At 46.3% G+C, this 23283-nt stretch overlaps 1 protein-coding gene across 2 annotated transcripts in view; it reads right to left on the reverse strand.

Annotated features, from left to right (window-relative positions):
* CD151 (CD151 molecule (Raph blood group)) overlaps positions 1 to 23283 on the reverse strand; it is a 40894-nt gene that overhangs the window by 9360 nt on the left and 8251 nt on the right. The window contains exons 2-6 of one of the 2 annotated variants that reach the window (XM_064513173.1): positions 20629 to 20822; positions 14954 to 15072; positions 8463 to 8566; positions 7115 to 7306; positions 1081 to 1155 (exon numbers count right to left, since the gene is read on the reverse strand). In XM_064513173.1, coding sequence (XP_064369243.1) covers positions 1081 to 1155; positions 7115 to 7306; positions 8463 to 8546 — 351 coding nt within the window. In that variant the 5' untranslated portion in view covers positions 8547 to 8566; positions 14954 to 15072; positions 20629 to 20822. The remainder of the gene's footprint in view (positions 1 to 1080; positions 1156 to 7114; positions 7307 to 8462; positions 8567 to 14953; positions 15073 to 20628; positions 20823 to 23283) is intronic. The other variant, XM_064513172.1, reaches the window with a different exon arrangement.

Raw genomic sequence — 23283 nt, forward strand, 5'->3', positions numbered from 1 at the left:
GGGCAAGGGGAAAGTGCAGCTATTGATCAGATGCCCTCAGGTGATGTAAAGCACTCTAAGGCTGCAGCTCTGAACATGCCATCCCCTGCTTCAACCTGAGCGACACTCCCTCTTCCTTCACTGTCACCTATGAACTTAGTCTTTACACAGATGGACCCTGGCTTCCTGCCATGCTCCCAGGAACCTTCCCCATTAAATATCAACACTCCTGCCCCTGATTCCTCTTGGTACAAACTCACAGCTCTTGGCTCAAACTGCTAGTGCACATCTTAACAAGGCAAAGCACAGAAGCCCCAAGATAGAAGGAATGGCAAAGAAATCAGACAGGGAAGCCAACAAGATGGGACGTCCAGCTGATTTTCAGGCAACCACTTGACAACAATTCCGGTTTGCCCTTTCCAATCAATTTCCAGATATGAGGGCAACTTCCCAGGCTGTTTGCATCTTGGTGGCTAGACTCCATTTAAAAACAAAACAGTGACTGAAGCCCCTGCTCTCTGTGGCTGCGATGGGTGCCAAGTTAAGACTGCAGCTGTTCAGAGCCTGTGCTGTTCTCTGGGCCCTCAGCTGGGCTAGTTACATAAAGCTCTCAAAAACTTCTGGACCTGAAAGGACCCAGCCTCTCAGCTGGACCATTTATCATCTTTGCCAATTCAGGAGTATGGCAGCTGGCTTGCTGCATGCAGCAGGGGACTGTTTCTATGTCCTGAAAATACTAGGTGGCACTAATAAGATTTCAGTTGCTTGCATTATGCCTTGTAGGGCACTAGGCAGTTCCTAGATCTACACAGCCTCAACAGTTCTCTCCCACAAGGCTCTGCAGAAAAACAGGGGGCAAAGGTGAACTACAGGAAGGAGCAGAGCATCATCTGCCTCCCAAGTGTAACCACTAACACCTGATCAAAACCAGCAAATAACCCAAGGTCTTTTTAATAAGCAGGGAAGTGAGTACAGACACACAGAAAGCTGAGCCCCAACCAGACCCTGGGTCCCAAGCCTCCAACATTTCTGAGCAGAAATGGGATAGCCAGGTGTTTTCTCTCTCCCTGGTCTGAGCCTCCAGTATGAACGTCTACTCACCTGCTGGTAATAGATATAGGCCAGGATTCCAGCAATGATCTCAAGGAGGAAGATGCACAGCAGCAATATGAAGTACTGTAGAATAATGGGAAATGCAGGACATTAGACCAGAATGTGGGAGATGCTGGGAGCAAGCTTCACACTGCCTGGTGGAATGCATGAATCCGTCCTTGCTGAGGCTTTTCTGCAGGAGCGCTTAAAGTCTGTGGTTGGGATTAGAACCTCACTAGGGTGGGATAGGAACAATCTCACAGGAAAAATAATGCGGGATAACTGAAGACAAGCAGCAGCAAGTATGAGTTTAACTCACACGACCAGAGGGACATAGAAAATGGAAAAGTGCAGGCAACTGAGATAACAGAAAACATCTATTTCTGACATCAATTTAAAAAAAATCTTTTTTTTTCTTTTTAAAACTTTTGCTTGTTTTGATATTGCTTAGGGCTTTTCATAGCTGCTAAGGAGAAATTCACATTATAATAATGATTTAATAAAGCAACAAAAGGCCCATTTCACCCAGGATATAGCAGACCAATTAAGCACAAGCTTACAGCATGGATTTATGTTCCCATTGACTTCTGTAGGACTCAACAACAGGACTCAGGAATGGATTTTAGAACAGAGTCACCCTCAGGACTCTGAGCATTTGTTCTGCTGAACTGGGATCTAGAAGGAAAAGCTCAATATCTTAGAACCAAAGTGAAAAGAGGGGACTAAGAGGAGAACGTTGGTATTTCTTAAAAGGGACTTGATGACAGGGAATGAGATGTGCCCTGCTTACGATAAGGAGAGCCAAATGGACAGTACAGAAAGCTAACAAGGCTTTGGAGGATTTTACCTATGCATAGACAAGGAGGGAAGCCAAACAGATGAGGAGGAACATCTGTATGGGTCTAAGAAGACTGGGCAGGTCTGGAGACAGAGCAGTGGATTGTGACTCTGAAAATACAGATTTTATGTAGCTCTGCCACTGACCTCTTCAATGACACTGGCAAGTCACTTCACCCCTCCATGCCCCATTTTTCCCATCTGTAAAAAATATTTAATGGATTATTTTCATTGAAGTGCTTTAATGCCAATAAAACTACTAACCATCAGTTTCTGAAGGCTGGCAGCAGTACCAGGTGCCACGTACCTACAAACTCTCTTCCATGCTCACTCAGAAATGGTTCTAGGATATCTGTTCTGCCTTAGCAGCCATTCTCCTTGTCATGGCCCTCAAAATGGAAAGAAAGTCCATCGAAATGGAAAGAAAAAGGCCAAATTTTAGCCTCATCATGGACCTACCTATATCATTCAAAATCCAGGTACACCCCCGCACCTTGGCCCATCACAGAGCCTCACAACAACCTCAAGAGACCACCTGTAGGCATGAAAGGAGTTTGAGCTTTGTGCTCATTCCAACTGAACCTCTCTGCTAACGCTCATCAGGTAGGTCAGTTCTGACCATGAGGTGGCTGCTTCCTCCTCAGGGTCACAGAGAGTTTCCCAGAGAGATCCCCCACTGTAACACAGAGCCCTCACCTTGCTTTGCTCCTGGTCAGCCACGATCCTTTACAGATTCAGGCTGTTCTACAATTGCTACTAGATTTTACTTCTTTGTAGATGAATTCAATGTTCACAAGCTGAAGCGACACCAGTTCCAGCTATAACAAAAACAAAAACTAGAAAGACCTTGTGCAAAGTCCCTGTAAGAGTTATCCTGACAAGGACAGAACAACACACCTGCGATCTGCAAGACTCTCAGACTTCCAGTCCTTCCCCCCACCTTTCACACAAACAAACACCAGCTCTGAGCTATTCACCAGCCTATTTTCTATTTTTCCCCTGAGCCTAGGAAACGCTGTTGCCAAAGGAACAAGCAAACAGGTTCCAATAAATGCAGCTAGACTTCAAACTCTCTCTCCCTGACACACACAAGAAGCAAAGACCTGTACAGAGCAAATTAGCCTAGAGAGCACGGATGCCTTTTGTTACACTACGGTTAACGTTCCCTGCTGTGCTCCCTTCTTTGCCTGGTTGACAGAGATATTTCCAAGCCCCTTTGCAGGAGTAAAACAACACTGACACATACACAGCTCAGGTTTCCTCTTCCACCCCTGCTGGGATACAGCAGCTGCAAATGATGGACAGCTGGGTTTTATCTGCAGGCTGGGCTTTAATCTGAGTGCACAATCTCAGGCATTCACTCCCCAGCCCTGCACTCTCCCCCGAGAGGGCTGAAAGTGTCTGCATATGCTTGTACAAGGTGCCCATTCATACCACGGGAATGAGTCACCCCGCAGAGGGCTGGATAGCTAAAGGCTGGTCCCAACACTCACAGGACGTTCAAAAGGGCAAGAAGGGATCCGCACTTTTTACACAAAGACCGGCTTTCTTTTGTTGGAACCTAGTTATACCCGACTGCTCTGACATCATTCCTCTGGAAAGGAGGGGGAAGGAGGGTGGCAGGATGCTGAAAACAACCAACGAACTGGAAAGTTTCTTTCATTTATTTTCCCTACAACTGGGTACTCTCTGTCGTCATGTCAGAGGCATTCAGGTGGGGACGAGCTGTGTCACCACAGCTCAGCTACTTGTGCTGGCTTATGGCAGAAACAAACAAACACATACCCAGCAGGCCTGAGTAAACCTGAGTCACAAGGCCTCTCTATACACCTTGTATGGGAGGTTACTGCATCTGCCGCCCATGCATCCAGCCTATCTCTGCTGATATGCCACATCATTATCATTATCCTTATCTCAGCCTCACCTCTCCCTCCGGGCCTCAGCGTCCCTTTCAAGTGTCTATTGCACCACTTCATGACACGGGGAGCGGCAGCTTTCACTCTGGACACACACACAGCACAAAACAGGGCTGTTCTCTTTGCTCTTCATCAAGAGTTACAGGGCCTTTTTACAGAGGTCTGCTCAGGAAGGAAGAAGTATGCCAGCTCCTGCTGGGAGCTGCAGGGACATGCCACACTTGCTTCACAAAAGACTGGGAAACTAGTAAGAAACATGGGATCACCCAAAGGCCTGTAGGAGACACTCTGGAATGTGGGTGGGCTCTGGAAAAAATTTACTCCTACTCTGGCTCCAAGCCAAAGTCAGGCCTGCATGGTGTGTCCCAAGATATAGAGGGCAAAAATTTCTTCCATCCAACTTCAAGCGTCCGAGTGAAGCATCAAGGAATGCACAAGGAATATATAAGCAACTGTTCTCCTAAGTCAGCAGTCTCACTTAGCTGGGAAGATGCCATGCCTAAATGCTGCAGGAATAGAAATCATATCAGTGCATGTTCCCCTTTTCCCTATCCAAGGCAACTAATTAAAAGCAGTAGTGTGAGGGGCAAAGTCTGTAGAAAGCCATCTGCTTCCTTTATTTGCAAGCTCTTCTGTCTGGTAGGTCCTTTCCCGGGACTCCCACTTGCATACTTTCGTGTATTAAAGTGCGTATCTTGACTGGAACATGATATATACAGCGTTTTACATGCTTGTAAAGAGCTGGGTCGGGATGGCCATACAGGTTTTGTTCCCCAGCGTTCTGTTACACTCTTCTTGCCTCTGCATTTCAGCAAAAAGCGAGACAGGAGTAGTTCAGTTCCAGTTCAGAAGAGTCTTAACTAGATTCTTCCTGGCATAGAAGAAATGCCCCAGCGGCAGCTTTATATCACACCTGCTCTGGCAGTCAGCACGTTGACAGGGACATATCACAGTGCACTGAAGAGGACAAGAGCCTAATCCATGCCTCCTTGTTTTTACCCAAGAAAGGCTGCTGAAACAGCCCTCTGGAGAGCAGCGCCACAGCTTCCGCATCTGAGCTTAAGCTTGAGCCAGACTGAGGATCGCTGCCGCCTCTGCCAGGACCTGACTGATGAGCTCCACCAGCAGAGCTGGACTGCAGCATCGCAGCCAGCCAGGCTGCATTTCCACTGCCATCCCTGCTCACAGAGCACATCTCTCTGAACTCCCCAGCTATGGGGAGAAACTCTGTGTCTGCTGCCCACGTCTCAGTGTATCACCTGGCTAAGAAGGCACACGAAGAAACAAGCAGTGACATAGAAGTGGCACAGCTATGAGCGATCAGCAATGAAATACAGAGAAAAGCCTCAAAGTGGGCCCTTAGCGCTCCCAGCAGCTAGCAAGGCAGCTAAAAATCAGAGGTTCCTGCGACTTAAACAGAAAAACGAACAAAAACTAAAAACAAGACACTTCTTTTACAAACAACAGCCATAACTGTCAATGGGTTTTTAAAAGCACCAGGGAGACACTGGGGAGAGAGGAGAATGCCAGTTACAGCACTCACTTCGGTATTCACATGGGCCTCCAGTACTGAGAGAAATTGGGACAGGCTGGCACAGACCCCTGCGCGCTGATTGCAAAGACGTCAGGAATACTGCCTGAGCTCAGAGCTGGCAAAGGCCCCTAGGCAGGCCTGTTCAGCCCTGGCAAGCACATCGGTATTTCTCGTGCAGATTACTCACTAGCAACCGAAGCAGAGCACCAGTGAGGAGAGACAATAGGCCTGTCGCAACCAGCCACTCTGAAAGGACGCGTGGTGCGAGCACACAGAGTGACCTTTTGTTCCCAAGAGACAATTATTGGTTTGCTGTGGCAGAATAACAAAGATTTTCACACCGGATTTTCATCTGTAGCTTCTGGCTGAGGGAAAAGACAAAGGGAGATCTCTCTGGCATGGAGAATAACTGAAGCAAGGCTAAAGTGGAATGCTACGCAGCAGGAGTCTAAGGAAACAAGCACCAGCAAAGCACTCATAGTGTGCTCTTTGGGAGCAAGTCCTTCTACTTCTATTCTCCACTGTTGGCCCTACTCTGCTTTTCACAAGAAATATTAGACCTCCAAGGTGGTGGTACAAGTGTCGGGATTGCTCATGGCCCATATTTCTGCTCCTCTCTCTGAACAAAAGAGAGGAAATGGGTTGGTCAGGCGAACGAGGATTTGCAAAGTTGAAGGAGCTGGTGAAGGGGTACTGAAGTGTCCTTTTTGTTACTGTGAAAGCACAGCCACTGATTATTTCAGTCACTGCACTCACTACTGCAGACCGGATACTTGAAGGACTGCTGCCACACTTCAGACTGCAGGAGAAAGGGGAATAGAAACCCTCGGGCTGGTCAAAAACTTCAGTGTAGGTCAGTGAGCAGGCTGCTGAGGAAGCAACAGAGGGAGGGACACCAAAAAGCAGCAGCTTGTCAAAACTATGTGACCTTTTTTGTGAAAGCAAAAATAAAACCGTATTTTGCAAGTAAACAAAGTATTAATTGGATTTCTTTTTTTTTTTTTTTTATTTTTGACAAGCCAGTGAAAAAGTGTGTTCATTTGGTTTGAATCTAGCATCATCAAAAGACCCTTTTCTTACAGGTCTCCCGTATTTTCCTTTTTCTTCCCATTTTCCAGAAGAGACTAAGGGATTAGAGGCAGTGGAGGAGGAAGAGAAAAAAGACACAAGATTTTGTTTTGAATAGTTTCAAAAAGACATTCCTCCTTGTATTATAAGTATTACTAGTATTACTTTGTACTTTTGAACTGTGCAGCGGTAAGCACATTCTTTGGGTGGATGAAAGCAAATGCTCTGTAATAGACCTGCCACCTAGGACAAGGACGGCACTGCTGTTAGGAGCTGGAGGCCTTAGTGGTATTTGCTCTAGAACAAATTAAGAAGGTTGGTGACAGGGTGAGAGGAAATGGGCACAAAATGAAACACAGGAAATTTCATCTGAACATAAGAAAATACTTTTTAACTGTGAGGGTGGCTGAACACTGGAACAGGCTGCTCACAGAGGTTGTAGAGTCTCCATCCTTGGAGATATTCAAAACCTAACCGGACACAGTCCCAGGCAACCTGCTCTAGCTGACCTTACCTGAGCAGGGGAGTTGGACCAGATGATCTCCAGAGGTCCCTTCCAACCCCAACTATTCTGCAAGTCTGTGGTGCAAAACACAACCAAGACGTTTCCTTCTATCCCAGCATCGCTCAAGAGAAAATAGGGGGGGGATCCCTCCCCACCCAAACAAAACAACCAAGCAAAACTTACCACCCTGAGCAAATTCCGACGCTCTTTGAAGGTGGCACAGCAACCAAGGATGCCAGTAACCATGACAACTACACCTGCTACGACCAAAATATAGGCAGTTGCCGAATACGTGCTGGAGGAGAGCAGGCTGATGTAGTCACTCTTCTCAGCGAGGGTCCAGATGCCCACTGCCATCACAGCCCCGCCAGCCAGCTGGGTGAAGAAGGAGACGAGCAAATAAATGAGGGGCTTCTGATGTGGGAGCTTTCTCATGTTCAGCAAGACTGGGATACCCACATGTGCCTCTGCTCTGCGACCTGAACCAAAGCTGATCCAGACCAAAGGAAAGCCTCCAGGAGGCCTCACTGGGACCCAGAGCAGGCCCCAATGCACTGGGAGCATCAGGGCTTCAAGGACACCAGTTTTGTACCCCAGGCAGCAGGAAATGCAAGCTAGCTGGAGCACTTGCCTGCGCACAGCGATTTGTACTCAGACTTGAGTCTTCTGAAATATAGCCACAGTCTCATCTGGGCAAATATGAAAAGATACCAAATTCACTGGAGAGCTACCTAGCAACAGAGGGTGAAAAAACAGCTTTACATCAGCAAGCTTTCCACTGCTTGTCAAGGAGCAATACTGACTACCACTAAATGACAGCCATGCCCGGTGTCTCCTTCCTAGGCTATACATCTGGGGAGAAAGCAGCCAAGGAACTAGAAAGCCTGGCTGGTTAAACGCCGACCCTTGCAGTGAATGAACATGGAGAAGCCAACTAGATTTCTACCAGTTCCCTTGTGTCTTCACAAGGCTTGTATTTTTGGAGGACTTTATCCAGCTTCTGCTGAGCTCCAGGCAGTTCTCTGTAAAAGTCTGGCCTGGATGGTCCAATGTTCTATCTCTGGCAGCAAAGGGAAAAGCGATCTTTTGGCATCGGTAAGTTTCAGGTAGAAAGCACCACTCCAGAAAGCTCTAGTGTGGACCCAGCCACAGGGAGCAGATTGTTATCCTTGCTCTAGCTGTCCCCAGTCCACTGCCAGGACTCCCCAGGACTGTTTTGAGAGGAGTAACAGGGATAGTGGGGTCTTCAGGCCTCCTGAAGATACTAGCCACGTGAAAAACAAAGCAGAAAGACAACAACTTTTTCAAGCTCCCTGTTGTTTTCCACACTTTGTACCAAAGCCTATAAACAGCCTGAGGCCACAGTGTTAAGCCACAGCTTTTGTGATTTGCGCTGGCTCACAGGATGAAATCTGGGTCCCACCAGTGTCACAGCATTTTGCCAATTACTTCACCAGTGCCCAGATTTCTGCCCTTGCCACCAAGACTGCAGTGCTATCTATGTGTCTCTGAGAAAGGCTGCACTCCTTACCCAGAAAAAGAAGTTGAAGATGAAAAGCAGGTACTTGAGACAGATGGTCCCGCATGTTTCCTTCTTTTCAGTATACTCACGCATCCTTCTGGCTTAGCAAGTTCCTGGGGAAAAAAAAAAAGTTTTAGAAGCCAGTCAGTCATCAAACCCCTTCTCCCAGAAGGGCAGTGTTACTACTCTCCTCTTGCAAGAGTGCACACCTTCAAGCTTTTGCTGAAGCAACACACTTAGCATGCCATTAAAGTGACTTCAGGGATGCTAGACAGTGCTTAGATTAAGAGCTCTTGTATCCATTTGAGTGACCTACACAGCATGAGACCTCACACAGTGTGAAAGAGAGGCAGACGGCACCAGCATGTGGTCTTACTATTCTGCCTTCATCCTACTCCTCTGCTCTCATCCTGCTGTCATTTCTGGAGACTCATTTTCCATTAGATTGATGCTCATGGTGGCGGGATCACACCTATCCTTGTGTGAGCACAGCACTTACTGCAACCCCTGGCTGGAGCTTTAGCAATTGTGATCATCAGCACTGTGAGGAAACTTCAGTGTAACCCACGCTTGCTTCCTCCTACATAAACTGAAATACATGAAGTGCCAGACCTGTTCCCAGTTGCACTGTAGATCCAGATCAACAACAATAGTTCTGTTTCATTGTTGAGGGAACCTCAGTGCCCACAGAAACAAAAAGAACAGCCTTCTCCAAGTGTGATTTCACTCAAAGGGTTTGCATCATCCCACGTTTTCCTAGAGTTCTTTCCTTTATCCTGAACAAGCCCCTCCAGCCAGAGCTGCTACTCAGGCTGAACTGTGGCCACCCCACCCTCATCATGCCCACTCCAGCCATAGGACTCGCCATCAGGCATCAGATCAGGGCTCCAGAAAATCCCAGTACCTGGCTCCTGCCTGCAGCCCATACCTACTGCTTCTGAAGAACATGACAGAAACTCTCTCCTTGGCATTTACAGAATAATCTGGCTCTAGCAAAATTTCTTTCCTCACTGGCATTAGTTACAATTGTCTTAAATAGATCCCTCGCTAAGTTCTAGGTATTTTTAATCCTTACAGCTGTAACTGGGAATGTACTTATTATCCATCCAAATGTCCTATCCCTTTTGAATCCCAGCAATACAGTGGAGTAATTAATTCTCTTCTTCACATCGACTGCCTATTTTTATGGTAGTTCTCACCAGCCAGCTCTGCTTCCTAGGGCAGCTGTCCCAACTACTACGAGGAAGAAACACATAACAACCATTGGCTTCAAATGATCTGACAGCGTAAAAAAAATCACTGCAAATACATAAGCAACTGGAAATGTGTTATGGATCAATCCCACTGCAAAGCGTTAGAGATCTGCTACGCTCTTGAGCTGGTTTCTCAGAAGTGGGTCTGCAGCTAGGGTAGATCCATGTAACGTCACTGCTTCCTTGTTATGCCAGAAGAGGTTCTGAATTTCTCAGGAAAATTTCACCACTGCCTGACAGGACAGACAGGCGAAAGTCACTGCCCAGAGTACCACTGTCAGCATCAGCTGTTTCTGGCGGTCTGCAGAAGTGTAACCAAATCCTCACAGCCTTTTCCTTTCTGGGAGCTGCTTCAATTCAAAAATCATCTACTTCATCCCCTCCCAGTCAGTGGGGAATGATACAAACATCTTGCCTTCTCTCTTTTGAACATCTTGTGCCCATATCAGAGCAAAAGGCTTTCCAGAAGCAAAGATTTCCCTTGCCCCTGAAAGCCGTCAGGCAAGGAACCTCTCCTCCTTTCCAGAGGCACCAAGTTCATGCTTGCTTAGATTGAGAAATTCCCTCTCACAAGTAGTGCAAGCTTCCTCTGGAAAGCCACTACACCTGCAACCCTGCCTTGCAGGACAGATACTCATCTACCTTGGAAAGTCCCCAGCAAAACACCCTGTAGTAACAAAAGAGCTTCAGATTAGATCTCTATCTGAGAGCACTGAGTACACATGCCCAGGCTCTCACACCTACTGGCTACCAAGTCAGGTCTGTTAGTCAGTATCATCTTTGTTGCCACATTTCTAACATCAGGCTTTAGAGCCTAGTTTCCTACTGAATTAAGTCTGGGAAGAGCAGCTGCCCAGTCAGCAGCATAATTATATTTTATTTGCAGGGATGTATTTCCTTTTCTTCCACTACAGCCCACTCAAAACTCCAGCCAGGCCAGTGTTTTAGAAACTAATAAGTAAGGCTAGCAAGGAATGTAAGAGTGAGAACATGCTCATCCTAGCAGCAGTGCACCCATGCCTGTCCCCCTCGCCCAATTTCACGTGAAAACATTTTTCTCTAGAATAACATCTGACAGCACAGTTGGCAGCAGAAAGCCATTTCACTGGAGAAGGGAGCAGCTCTGAGACGGTGGCATATATCAAGCAGCATAACTCCCGATCTTCAGAAAATACCAGAAACACCAGTGATGCTCAGATTAATTACCATGTTGCAGCACAAAAGCCTGGGGCAGGGGGAAGGAACAGATGCTGGTGGCACCATACGCTGTGAACAGGCTTGTAATTCTGCATGAGAAGATGCCTGGTGAATATAATGTTCATGGAAGGTGACAGATTTACAGCTCCCAGAGGCTTCATTTAGCCACAGAACAGGAACAGCAGCAGCCAGGCAAGCTTCCACAGCTACACACGTGTGCCCGACCCAAGACAGCTACCTCAGCCTAGACCCAGATGCATGCCCTCCAGAAACACACTCTACGGGCTCTGCTATCCCTGGCATTTTGCCCACATCCGCTAACATCAGGGCTGCGCACAGCAAACCTGCGGTGCAGTTTCCTCTGAGACCAATCTGCTTCATTTCACTGATCAGCCAGGGGACAGTAATGATGGTCGCTGTCTTTGGGCTGGATCTGACCCAGACAGCTGGATGCAGGCAGCTGTGTCACCTCACTGTATCACCCATCCAAGCATTCCCTCCTGCCTTCAAAGGATTCCAGGATCTTCTTCCCCTTAGAGTATGTCATTAAAAAAAAAAAAAAAGCCACTAACAGTATTTCCAAGTATCATCAAATGGTAGGTGCTGGGTGCTACTGAGTAATGCTGACTTGCACCTCCTTCTGATCTGGGACCACAGATATCCTAGACAAAACTGAATCTTATTCTGGGGTGAGGACAGGGCAGACACACAGCTGAGACGCTACTTGGTATGACAGAGAGTCTGAAATTCCCCTCACCATTGCAGATACTGCTCCGCTGAGCACCACATACAGGCTTTTCACACAGCTCAGCTTTGCCGCTGGGAGCAGAGGATCTATTTGTTTCCAGAGAGCTGGCAGTGAACAGCTGCAGGTTTATAAAGCATGGTGATTCATGCAGTAACAGCAGGCCATGAATCAGAGAGCAATCATGGCTGTCTCCTGTTTGATCTATCCTTCCTAGCCAGGAGCAGAGCTGATGGTGCTGGCTGCCTCTGCATGCTCACTGACTCACCCAGAAAGCTATTCATGGAAGCGCAGTTCTCTCCAGGCCCTCCTTTTGAAAGTAACACGTTGCTTCTCCTTGCCTCACACAGGGTGGCCTACCCCCTCCCATCGCCTGCAAAGACTGGTTCAGGCAAAGCTGTAGGGAGCTATCTGCTCTCCAAGGAAAGTAAGTGCGGGCAGGAGACATCAGTGGTGTGCCTTTCCCAAAGAGCCTGGGCAGTGAAGAGGTGGAGGCGGGAGGCACGGAGTGCCAAGCTCTCCAGTTACAGCTGGGAGCAGGAGGGAGAGAGCCACAATCTGCCTCTCGGGCTCAGCCAGCTAACGATGACCTCAGGCTCCAAGTCTCTCAGCCTCCACAAGCAGGAGGTCCTGGTCTGCACCTGAACACCTTGATGAGCACGAGCCTCAGAGCCTCATCCGAAATCCACCGATGTGACCAGGGTTTCTTGACTTCAGTCACTGTTATATCAGACCCACGGAAGTGATACAAAACATTTTTGAAACTGGATGAGAACAAGCAACATTAATTAGCACCCACAGCTGTATTCCATTTCAAAACACCGAGGGAAAGGTTTATGCTGAATCACATAGATAACTATGAAGAAGCTCTTCACTGGACAGAAAATGGTGAGCCATGCCACATGGGTATATTTACAAGTGCATAAGAACATACTAACCAGACATGAGTTTCATCATGAGAAGTGTTTGTTAATTGAAAAAGTGGCTAAAGAACAAAAGCACAGCCACAATGAAGCTCATTTGGTTTATTCCAATAGCCAGTAGTTTCATCAATAGGCTAAATACAAAGAAAAGTAATCATGAGATGAAGGCAGTGAAATTTTGTCATAGAATGAAGAGATGTATCTTTACATACAACATGCCAGAAATTGAGAACAGATTCCTACTATGCCTACACGCCACAATGTAAGCGACAAGAAGAGATAACAATCTAAAAGGAACAAAATACACAAAAACGGGAGGGGAGAAAAGACAGACAAAGACAAAATTAATGCAAAGGAAACTGCACACAAAAGAGAAGGAGAATAGTTTGAAGATTAATTCAAGAAACTGGGAGCTGAACAGCTTCAATCCAGTTCTCTACTCCAGCACATACTTTCTGCATGATTTTGGGCAAGTCATTTAATCTATCCCTTGCCTCTGTTCTTCCTCTACAATGCAGGACAGTCATCCCTCTCTAAAACCAATGATGTTGCAAGGAACTGCAGTGAGAACTGTTGCTGATAGAGGCATGACAGCTGTGAGGCATGTCCAGGTGACTTTGTTGTATAGGTAAAAGCCCTACAGCAATGCATTTTCAGCACCTTAAAAGTGCTTTTGCCAATATACATTTTCTTGGCCAAAGAAGCAGTACAACCTTTTTTGGGGTTACTAGAATCTATACTTATACTGAGAAGACTGTCTGGTAAAGCTACTGTGGTAAACATTCCTGGGGTGTGCTGGCTCAAATACGTTAAAGATTGTGAGATGCTTAAGTACATTAAAAATGAAGTATTAGAGAACAGAGAATAGGGAAGCACCTACAAGAAGGAGAAGGAGCAGGAAATGCTGACCCACCTATACAACCATGTCTAGAAGAAAAAAAAGAGAATTCCTCCTCCTCTGGCTGAATGCAAATCACAGCCTCCCAACTGGTAAGATGATACAGTGCATGACTGCTGGGCAAGGCAGAGGAGGAGGAATTCTCTTTGTTCACGTACTCTGGTTTTACTGCGGCTAAGGCCTCAGGACAAACTGGACAGCAAGACTGCATTTGAAGTTGAGCATTTAAGCTCCAATTCTGGGTGCTGAGCACTTGGGAACACAGCACTGCACAAACAGCTGTTCTGTTGTGCTGAAGTACCTAAGATTTCAGTGGCAGCACTTGGTCTGGTATCCCACATCAGACTACTATATTTTCATTTACAGGCCCAAAGGCATATGCAGGCATGCACCTACATCCCAGCTCAGAAAGCACGTGGCATGCACGTACACACACACTCCTGCTGGCTAGACATTCATTAAGTCATCACAGACTTTGCCTAGTGCATTTGCCTCAACTTGCACAGTAACAGGAGTTAATTAAACAGCAAAGAAAGCCAGGCCTGCAGGCTTTTTCTGCACAACATGCCCTGAAGCAGCATCTGACAAATGGTGAAGAAATAATGCCAAAACAAATGAAATAGTTCCCAGGCCATTAAAGGCAACAGAAAGCAATGCTTAAAAATAATGAGTAATGGCAAGAAAATTGGTGTCCAGCATGTCAGTGATGTCTATTCCATAGGCAACTTTTATGAACTGAGGGAAAACAAAACATCCTACACGTTATACAGTGCTCATCCCCATAACAACTAAATGACCAGCAAAAAGCGAGGGCTAAGCGCAGCCCTCTAGCCCATCTTTGTCAACACACGCAAGAAAGACCCAGCACAGAACAGACCCTCTGGCTGCACTGATGCTGCTCCCACAGGCTGTAAGTTCAGTGTTATCTGCCTCCTGCCTATGTGGCTATCTCACACTCCCACCAGGCAAGCTGCCGGCCTGGAGGGCAAGGTACGGCTGGCTACCTGGGGTCTGTCTATGCTGGTACCCTGGCCAGCTGCACAGCAGGTAACTCTGGCCCTGAGGCAGGTCTCAGCAAACAGAACAAACATGCTCTGCTTGGTATGTGCAGTTCAGGCATGGGCTCATAACCTGACGTAGTACCTTCAGCAAACTGACTGAAGACCTCATTTTCCAGGAAGGTTAAACTCCAGCTGTTGGAGATACGACCTCACTGTCCAAGTTCTCTCCCTGAAAAATGAAAATATTACTACCACTGCTTCACCTACCCTGCCAGGACATCTGCAGAAAAAGCATCAAGCTGCTTATCAACTTGCCAGCAGATCTCACACAGCCCAGAAAGCAGCTACAAGCCATTAAATAAAGCCTTCGCAAGAGAGGAACTATAAAGCTTGCAGGTGAAGTGCTGTGGTTTACACAATTCCTAAGTGCCACTATCCACCTTGAACTGACAGCCAACACGAGTCAACAGACCAGATACTGACCTTTCACCACCAAAACAACTCAGGGCACCAGTGCAAATCTTCGGTTCCCACAGAGGCTTTTTATCCCCACTCTTTTCTTGCTGGCTCTTGTCCTCTGTTGGGTTCAAGAAAGCAGACAGCTGAAAAAAAGAGGAAAAGAGAGACAGAATCATTAACCACGTCAAGTTTTATTCTGGGAATCAGAACGTGATAATACACTTTGCCGCCAAGCCCTCCTTTTAATGAAGGGCACATGGCTTCAGAACACACCCCATGAATGCATTCGAACAAGCTGGAAAGTCTGCATGGAATAACAGGGGAAACCCAGACTGCAGCAATGGGAAATGTGAAGACTTTCTAATGAAAGGAAGCCACCAGAATAGCTTTATATTCACATGTCTGCAAGGTCCTGTAAATGCTGCTATTGTTTCTGTCAAGGCCATATACGCACCACAGTGACAGTCCATTCTGGCAACAATAGAGGACTCCAAAAGGACCTGGAAGTAACCCTCTGAGAACGCTCACGAAGAAAACCCTTCTGTGCAATGTGATGCCCTAGCTGGTGATAGTGCTTCAAAGTGACCGCTGCCCCTAGCCGTGGCATGGGAGGCATTTCAGGACAGCCTAGGAAGAGCAAAGAAGCGGGCAAGTAGGGTCAGAACTCATTGCATACAGCCATCCTCTGCTCCCAGGGCTTAGGAGCCTCGAGAAATGGAGCACGAACCAGAACATGCAGAGAAAAAGGGTGCTTGGAAGTCGCTGTTTTCTTCAGCCTCCATCCCTGCTGAAGCATAACCAAGACAGGTCCTAAGCACCATGGCAGGATCTGCTCCATCACCAGCCATTGGCAAGCTCCCTGAAAGGTAACTACAATATCCCTGAACCACAGAGCTGGGTCAAACATGAGATTCTCCGCTCGACTTCTCACCAAAGTAACCTCCTGGCAGACGGCGTCATCAGAAAATAGTTCCCCTAAATTCCTCTGCCACTGCCAATCCTCCTAGAGCAAGGCCTCGACCTCTCATCTCAGTGCCTCCTTTAGAATGGATCAGCAACAAGCTACAGGAAGGTGCTGTTAAATGTAGCAGGAGTAGTTTCTTTGCGACCTCACTGCATTTCTGTGGAGGCAGCTAGGCTGTACATGGCTGTCACAGCGGGAAACAGCCTCCAGCATCCCCTGTGCCACCTGAAGAGCAAGAGGCCAGGCACAGCTGAAAAACCAGGCCTGCTTTTATAAGACAGAGGTTCCCATTTTTTCTGCATACATTTGTACAACCATATCCTCAACCATCTCACCCTCATACCACAGCAAGCGGATCCGATTCTCTCCTGAAATCTGTCTCCTTTGGCATTGCTGGCAACAGGATGGAAGCAGAGAAGGGAATACCAGTTCTTCTCACCTAATCTGTCTGTTTGGATACTGAGTTATTGATATTTTGATCTATACCCTGACACTTGCTTATTTCACAGCCTAAGGCTTAAGCTCTCTTATCTATTGCCTTTACTGGGAAATGGAAGCAGTAATACTTCCTGACTTGCCTGGGTAGGAGAACAGAGTGTTTGCAGAACACCTGGGAAGAGTAAGTTAACTTCTTATTATCGGATGAAATTTAACACGGTTCATAACCTTTTTAACATTCTATTAACTTCAAGGAGAGTTTCCTGCAGGCCTTGTTCAGGCACAGTATAGGCAATACATCCTCATTTATGATCAGCATAGATTACCCCTGCTAGCATTCCCTATGAAAAGGAATGCTCTGGTAAGTGCTAGAAACTTGTTAATTCACATTACTATGTAGTCTCTAAATCACAGAAGAATTTCTTTAGAGAAACAGTGGAAAGCCAAGCTCTCGAAATACTCAGAAATAGGCCAAAGTACTGGAATCATAAACTAAACTAAAAGATCTGTTGTGCACTGTGCTGGACAATAGGTTGTTTAAATGAATGGAGACTTTTCTACATCTATGATCTGTTTCAGGAACTGCTTTAAAATAACATTTGACAAACAACCAGACAATATTAAAAAAAAACATCACTGTAGTGGCAGGTTTTATTGTGCAGACACTGCCTTGCTTGGATAAGACTGAGAGGCTCACAACCCATTGCGTTTTTCCTTCTCCTCTGAGAGAAAGCTGCTCAGAGGCTCCTGATCTGCCTTCAAGCCTTGCTCAGCAGCTCTCTGAGTATTTACACGGAGATATTCCCTCACCAAAGCTTTTGCCTGGCTGCCTGGGCTTCCAGCAGCTCTGCCTTGTTCCAGTAGCCAAGAGAACACTTCAGAGGCACAGGTGGAGAGGAGGGAAGGCACAGACTGCACAGCCCCCTGCAAAGCAAGCAATAACTCTGAAGCATCCTCAGGCCCAAGGCTGAGCCCAAACTCGTCCTGAGCAGCCCTTGTCCCCTACCATTTATAGGTCTGCCTCATGCTGCTCCCACACTCCTGCCCATAGAGAAAAGAAAGTCAACCCAGGATACAAAGCTGAATGTTTTGTTTTCCATTTCAGCATGCCAGAACATGCTGGAAAGTCAAAGAACTTATGCCTCTAGGGTCGGGGAGAAAGCAAACATGAGCCAGATATCTAGTGAGGCAAAGAAGCTTATCCTCAGGGGTTTTTTTCCCCCCCATTTATAGTTTGTTTGGGGCAGACAGGCAGAACAGATTTGGGTCCAGAAGCCTCCTCCCTGAACCTTTGAATGGAAACTAAACATATTTAGTACTGACAAAGGAGATTCTACAGACCACAGCTCGGAAACAGCATCATGCTTTTATCTCCCCCTGCTCGTTGTCTAAACTGATGACACACTCCTCAGGGCGGGGAGCAATTTTCCTTGACTGCTTGTATAGTACCTAGTATGAAAGAATCTTGCTTCAAGCCTACCAGGGGCTGCTGAGAGTCAAGTACAAAAAAAATAAAAATTCCTGGCCACATCGTCCGTTCCTGTCAAGCCTGTGCACAATGGTTCCGGGACAGGTGAAGATAGCTTAGAAAGCCAGGTACATTCAACAAGAAATAAAGTCTCTGGGCCATCTCTGGGAGACCCCACTTGACTCCACCTCTCCACAGGGAGCACGCTTTCCTGAAGAACTTGAAAAGGGTAAGTGAGATCATGTCCTGGGAATCTGGGAGGATCTCACCTCAGCATCTTCTGGGCCTGGGCATCACCTCTACAGATGAGTCAAAGACCTGCTGCCTAAAAAATCTGTCATCCCCTGGGTCACAGGGGCCACACTTGCACAATCACCGATTTCTTCTATCGTGGCTCTAGCTGATTTACTTTGAATATACTTCTCAAGAGAGACATAGATCCTTAACTCCTGCTACTTATGATGAGAGTCAGGTATCCAATGAGGAATTACGTGCCTAATACACCTAAGGAGCCACCTCCTTCAGCACAAGAGCTGTCTCCTAGGATGAGAGCACTCAGCTCTTCCTCTCATTTTTCTGAGATGGTTTATTCCTCAGGGGAAGGAGTTACTGGAACATAAATAACAATGAGATTAAAATTAAACTCAGCAAGGATTTTTTTTATTATTTTTCAGGATCCTTGAGGATAAAAGGGACCTTAGTTTATAACCAATTTCACAACCATTTGAAAAAAAAAAAGAAAAGAAAGAAAAAGAGTAAGAGAAAAAGAAAGAGCGAGCAAGCATGCCCAGCAGCATGCGCGTTTGTGTTCTAGAACTGTTCCACTATAAAGCAAACAAAAACACTTGATAAGGCTGTCTGGTCCTAGCAAAACACATAGAGACAGCCACATTCCCAGATCATGAAGCCATAGGCCACTGCTCCCAGAACTTGATAATCTGGAAAGCATCAGGCCCCTTCAAACACACAGCCCCTAGTTAAAACCAGAAGGCAGGCCAGAGACAGGCACTCAGTGCTTGATTAATGGGAACTCCTTCTGTGTCGAACAACATCATCTTGTATTTAATAAGGCCCCCTTTATCCCAAAGGATCCCAAAGCACTTTACACTATTTATACACAGGAACCACTTCACTGGCCTTTGAACTGAAAAGAGGAACAATAACGGTCTTTTTACTCTCTCACTAGAAGTGCCAGAAATCAGTGCCTGGAGTGTGTTTGCAGAAAGCTCACAGCAACGAGGGTTTGCCACGACTAGGAACAGTAGGTCAGGCTCAGCTAACAGACAAGACAAACTCTGTGTTCACTACAGCCTGCTATTGGTACTTTTAATTCTGTTTTCTATCTCTGTTCATAGGCACTGGGTTTTTCTTTTAAAGCAAGGCTTTGTCTGCATTGGTGAATCGACCAGTAGCATTAAACCACATTTCTAAACAAAAGAGTTTGTGCAGAATCAGCTTTCCTCCTGATCCCTTCGTATTAATTACCCTGTCATTTTCAGTTCAGCTCCCAGAAGAGAAGCAACTGGATCCTCAGTGTTTTCAGGGAATATTTGCAAAGATCTCCCTTCCTCTGTAGCCATGCCAGTATTGGGACTATGCCAATAACAATAAGCTCACCTGTAATAATCCTCCCAGCCATGCCAAAGCCCATTCTGTACATGAATTCAAAGTGGTCTCCAAATACCGCAGTGACTGTAACTATTTGATCGCTCTCTATAAATAACCATTTTGTACATAGTGGTTTAAGCTCAGTGCAAAGACTAACCTCCAGACACTTGCCATGTAGTTAGTATATCATTGCAAATCATTTTGCTGCAGAGTCTCTTTGCGAAAGTGCTTTCAGTTTCATTCCCTACAAATCTCAACATTGTCCCAGCTGACTAGTCAAAGGCCAGCAGATTTTCCACCTACCCACAAAATTGAGTGCATACCCACTGCAGGCCATCATTTTCATCTCACTTCTTTCACAAACAGATCATTGGACTTTAAATACCATCATCGAAAATACATTCCGTTTTTGAAAGACAAGGCAGCTAGTATCACTACAGGGTACATTTCTAGCCTTTCAATGACACAACGTCCTATATAACCTCACAGCCTCAAAGGCCGTTTAACTCCTCAAAGCAAACCTGCAAAGAGAAAAGGTAGCAATATTTCCATGTTATATATAGGAGCACACAGAGATTGAGTGACTTTCCCGAAGTCAGACAGAACACTGGCAGCAGAGAGAAGGCTTGGATGCAGTTTCCTCACATTTCAAGATTTATGCGCCATCCACTGAACCACTCTGTCCTCTGGGAAACCACGACAGAGAGCAAAGTTGTACAGCACAAAGTTTTCAGGCTACTTATTAGCACTTGCCTGTGCCCAAGACACCTGACTGCAGACAGCACAGCAGTAAACGAAGAGGTGCACAGAAAGCTGGCACCAGCTTTAGCTTTTGTGTAAAGTTTGTTCTGCTTTAATCAGGTTGTTCCTGTTCACTTTTTCTGCAGTGGAAACAGGCAAAGTGAAAGTCTCTGGAGTCACAGCACAGATCTCTCCCATGAAGCCGGTCTCAGTTTCAATTCCATATAGATTATATTTTAAAAGCAGCTGAGAGGGGATTTGACAGCAGAAACTAAGGTGACAGTCTCATCTCTTCAGACATGTTGCCAATTAACTCAGTACTGGTGCCAGCTACACCAGAGACAACCTCAGAGCACATCAGCAATAGATTTAATATCTGCAGTACTATTAATGGGGCAACACATTCTGCAACATCCCAGTGCACTGACGGAAGAGAAAAGAGAAGGTTATGCAGCCACAGAATAGTGCTACAAGTCTTACCTTAATTTGGCAGGCTAGAGAGCTATCAGGGATGTCCCCTCAAGAGCTCCCCTCCTACCAGAACAGCCACCTCGTGTGGGAAGACTCTCACATCGGCAATCAACCATTTCCCTAAGAAGAGCTTCAGCAAGGGCCAGGAAATCTCTTCGGACCATCATCCTTATACTTCCCCAACATCCATGTCTCTGAGGGGTCTGTTTCGGAGCAATTATTAAACGTTTTGAGAAGCCATCTTCCTTTCCAGACCTAAAAACACTTTACTAGAGACAGATCAGATATCCAACATGGCTAAGGGCAAATTAAATGACATTTCATTTCCTGGAACAGTAAGTCCAGTCCATAGGAACTCTCTCTTCTGTTGCTATAGGAGCTGAAAACAATGCCCAATCAACGCTGCATGAGGCTGCCTTGAAAACGATCATTCTTCCAGTAAAAATTAAACAACCCCCAGCCAAAAATAAAACATTCCTCCCCCTTCCGCCTCTCTCTTGTGCAGGAGGTTTTAATTACTCCACCAAAACCATTTACACAGCTGTTTTTAGAACAGCCTGCAAACTTCACAGTGAAGCGCCAGCATGTGAATAAATAACTGGAAGGCATGGGCTGTCCTCACGGCATTTACTTGCTGGCCCAACACTAAGGCTGGGGGCAGGGAAAAAAAAAAGTCCCCGACCCCCGAGCATAGTCCAACAAGCTGTAAAGAAATCCCCCAGCCCCAAGACATCAACCACATCCCTGAAACACCTCACTCTACCTCTCCCCCTCGGTCTGCATACAGACCTGCCTGCAGCAGTACCAGGGCTGGGCTGGCTCAGCTACCCTCAGCGCTGTACTGCTTCGGGTGTACAGGGGAAGAGCAGGTTACGCAGCTCTCCATAAAGGGAACAGAGCTATAATCAGTACTGATGCGCTCTGGACTTTGGCCAGTCTGTCTCAGGGTATCATCTGCTTCATTTAGAGCAGCAGGAATAAGCAACTGGAAAAGGGTTCCTCTAATAGATGCGAGCACAGACCAGGTTGGACTTTGAACTTAACTGAGCAATCCTGCAAAGGATTTCTCCATCAACCCACCTTGGCTACAGGGGCTCTGTGAGTCCAGGTTACCCTAGAATTATATGAATATGCCTCATTACAGGAAAGCCAAAGAGGAGTTAAAGGTAATCCTTTATTATTATTATTATTATTTTCTTCCCCCCCCGTCAATTTTTAAGTCAAGAGGGACCATATCATATCATCTGATCTCTTACAGCAACACAGGTCAAAGAATTTCACCCACTCAGTCCCCGTGCTGCATAGGGTCCCTTGCACACAACTAAAGCATTTCTCAAGGTGATCAGCTGGTGGCTGGTCACAAGCTGGTGATCACCTTGTCATCCCCAAACGGCTCTGTGTAACCACGTGTTTTTACAGTGTTCTCTATTAAAAGCTTAATGATAAAAGATATGCAGCAAGAAATCTTAAAAGTAATCCCTTCATTGTACAACTCTGGGACTCCCTGGACTAACTCAAATTCCAGGAAGACACAAGATTTCAAGAGATGGGAGTGACCACCTAGTTCATTCCCTGCAGAGCCCCTCTAAACATTACTTGCACATGCTCAGGGTTTAGACTACTCTGCGTTCAGCAAAAAGCAGCAGAGCTTTTTCCTCTGTGTGCAAAAGATTGGAACATGGCAAACAGCCAGAGTTGGGCAGACTCATTATCTGCCTCTCAACACCCTTCATACCATTAGTGACCAAGCAGGGGAAAAGCAATTCACAGCACAGTTCGCCTGCAGGTTTTTTAAGACCCTCAGTAACCCCTTGAATACTAAAAGCAAAAGCCAGAGAGAATCCAGGAAAAACACAGCCAAAAGCTTCTGAAGAACTTAAGTAACTACCTTCTCTTTGGTGTGCAAGAAAGACTGGAGTTTTAGTCAGTACTAAATGCCCACTCTGAAAATGAGGTCCCTCTAGGACATCCAGGAGTACCCAGAAAACAAATGCCACTTCCTGCTTTTGAAGAATTTAGGTAGAACTCTAAAATTCATGCTGGAAGTAACCAGGACAATTCTGGAATAGAATATAATCCTTTTTTTACTGACCTCAGACTAATAACCATTTCAGCACTGACAGCTCTGGTGCCCAAGTCTTGCCACTCAGAAAAATCCACACTTCAGTTATACGCATGTAGAAAAGCAGCATCTGGCTAAATAACCACTACTAATTCACAGACACAGGAAAAAAAAATTATTTGGTCAGGGTGATGCAGAAAGAGGAGGCCTGGGCTGGACGGATATGATTTTTAAAGGTACAAACTTGCCCAAGCATTGCTGATCTTCAGCTGTGAATTTGCTGTTCATCTCCAGCATTCTGATGCTTTTCCCTTCACAGGGAAAGTGACAGGCCACGGAAGCTGACAATGGGGATTCTTCCTGGTGTAACTGCAGTGGTTTAAGTTCACCTTACATTCTGCAGGGAGGTGAGCCCTGGGGAGCAGACAACGAACAGAGCAACCTTTCGGTACGTCCTCCAGAAGCAGCCCATGTTCGAGGCTCAGCACAGGGGGTGTGGTCTCATCCCCATCGCAGCACAGGAGCTGAGCCGCATGGCTTGTACTCTCTCCCTGCTCAGTAGGAGGGCTGGAACAGCAAGCGAGGACTCAGATGCACATAAA

Source organism: Dromaius novaehollandiae, chromosome 5 (assembly GCF_036370855.1).
Source record: "Dromaius novaehollandiae isolate bDroNov1 chromosome 5, bDroNov1.hap1, whole genome shotgun sequence".
Lineage (NCBI taxonomy): Eukaryota > Metazoa > Chordata > Aves > Casuariiformes > Dromaiidae > Dromaius > Dromaius novaehollandiae.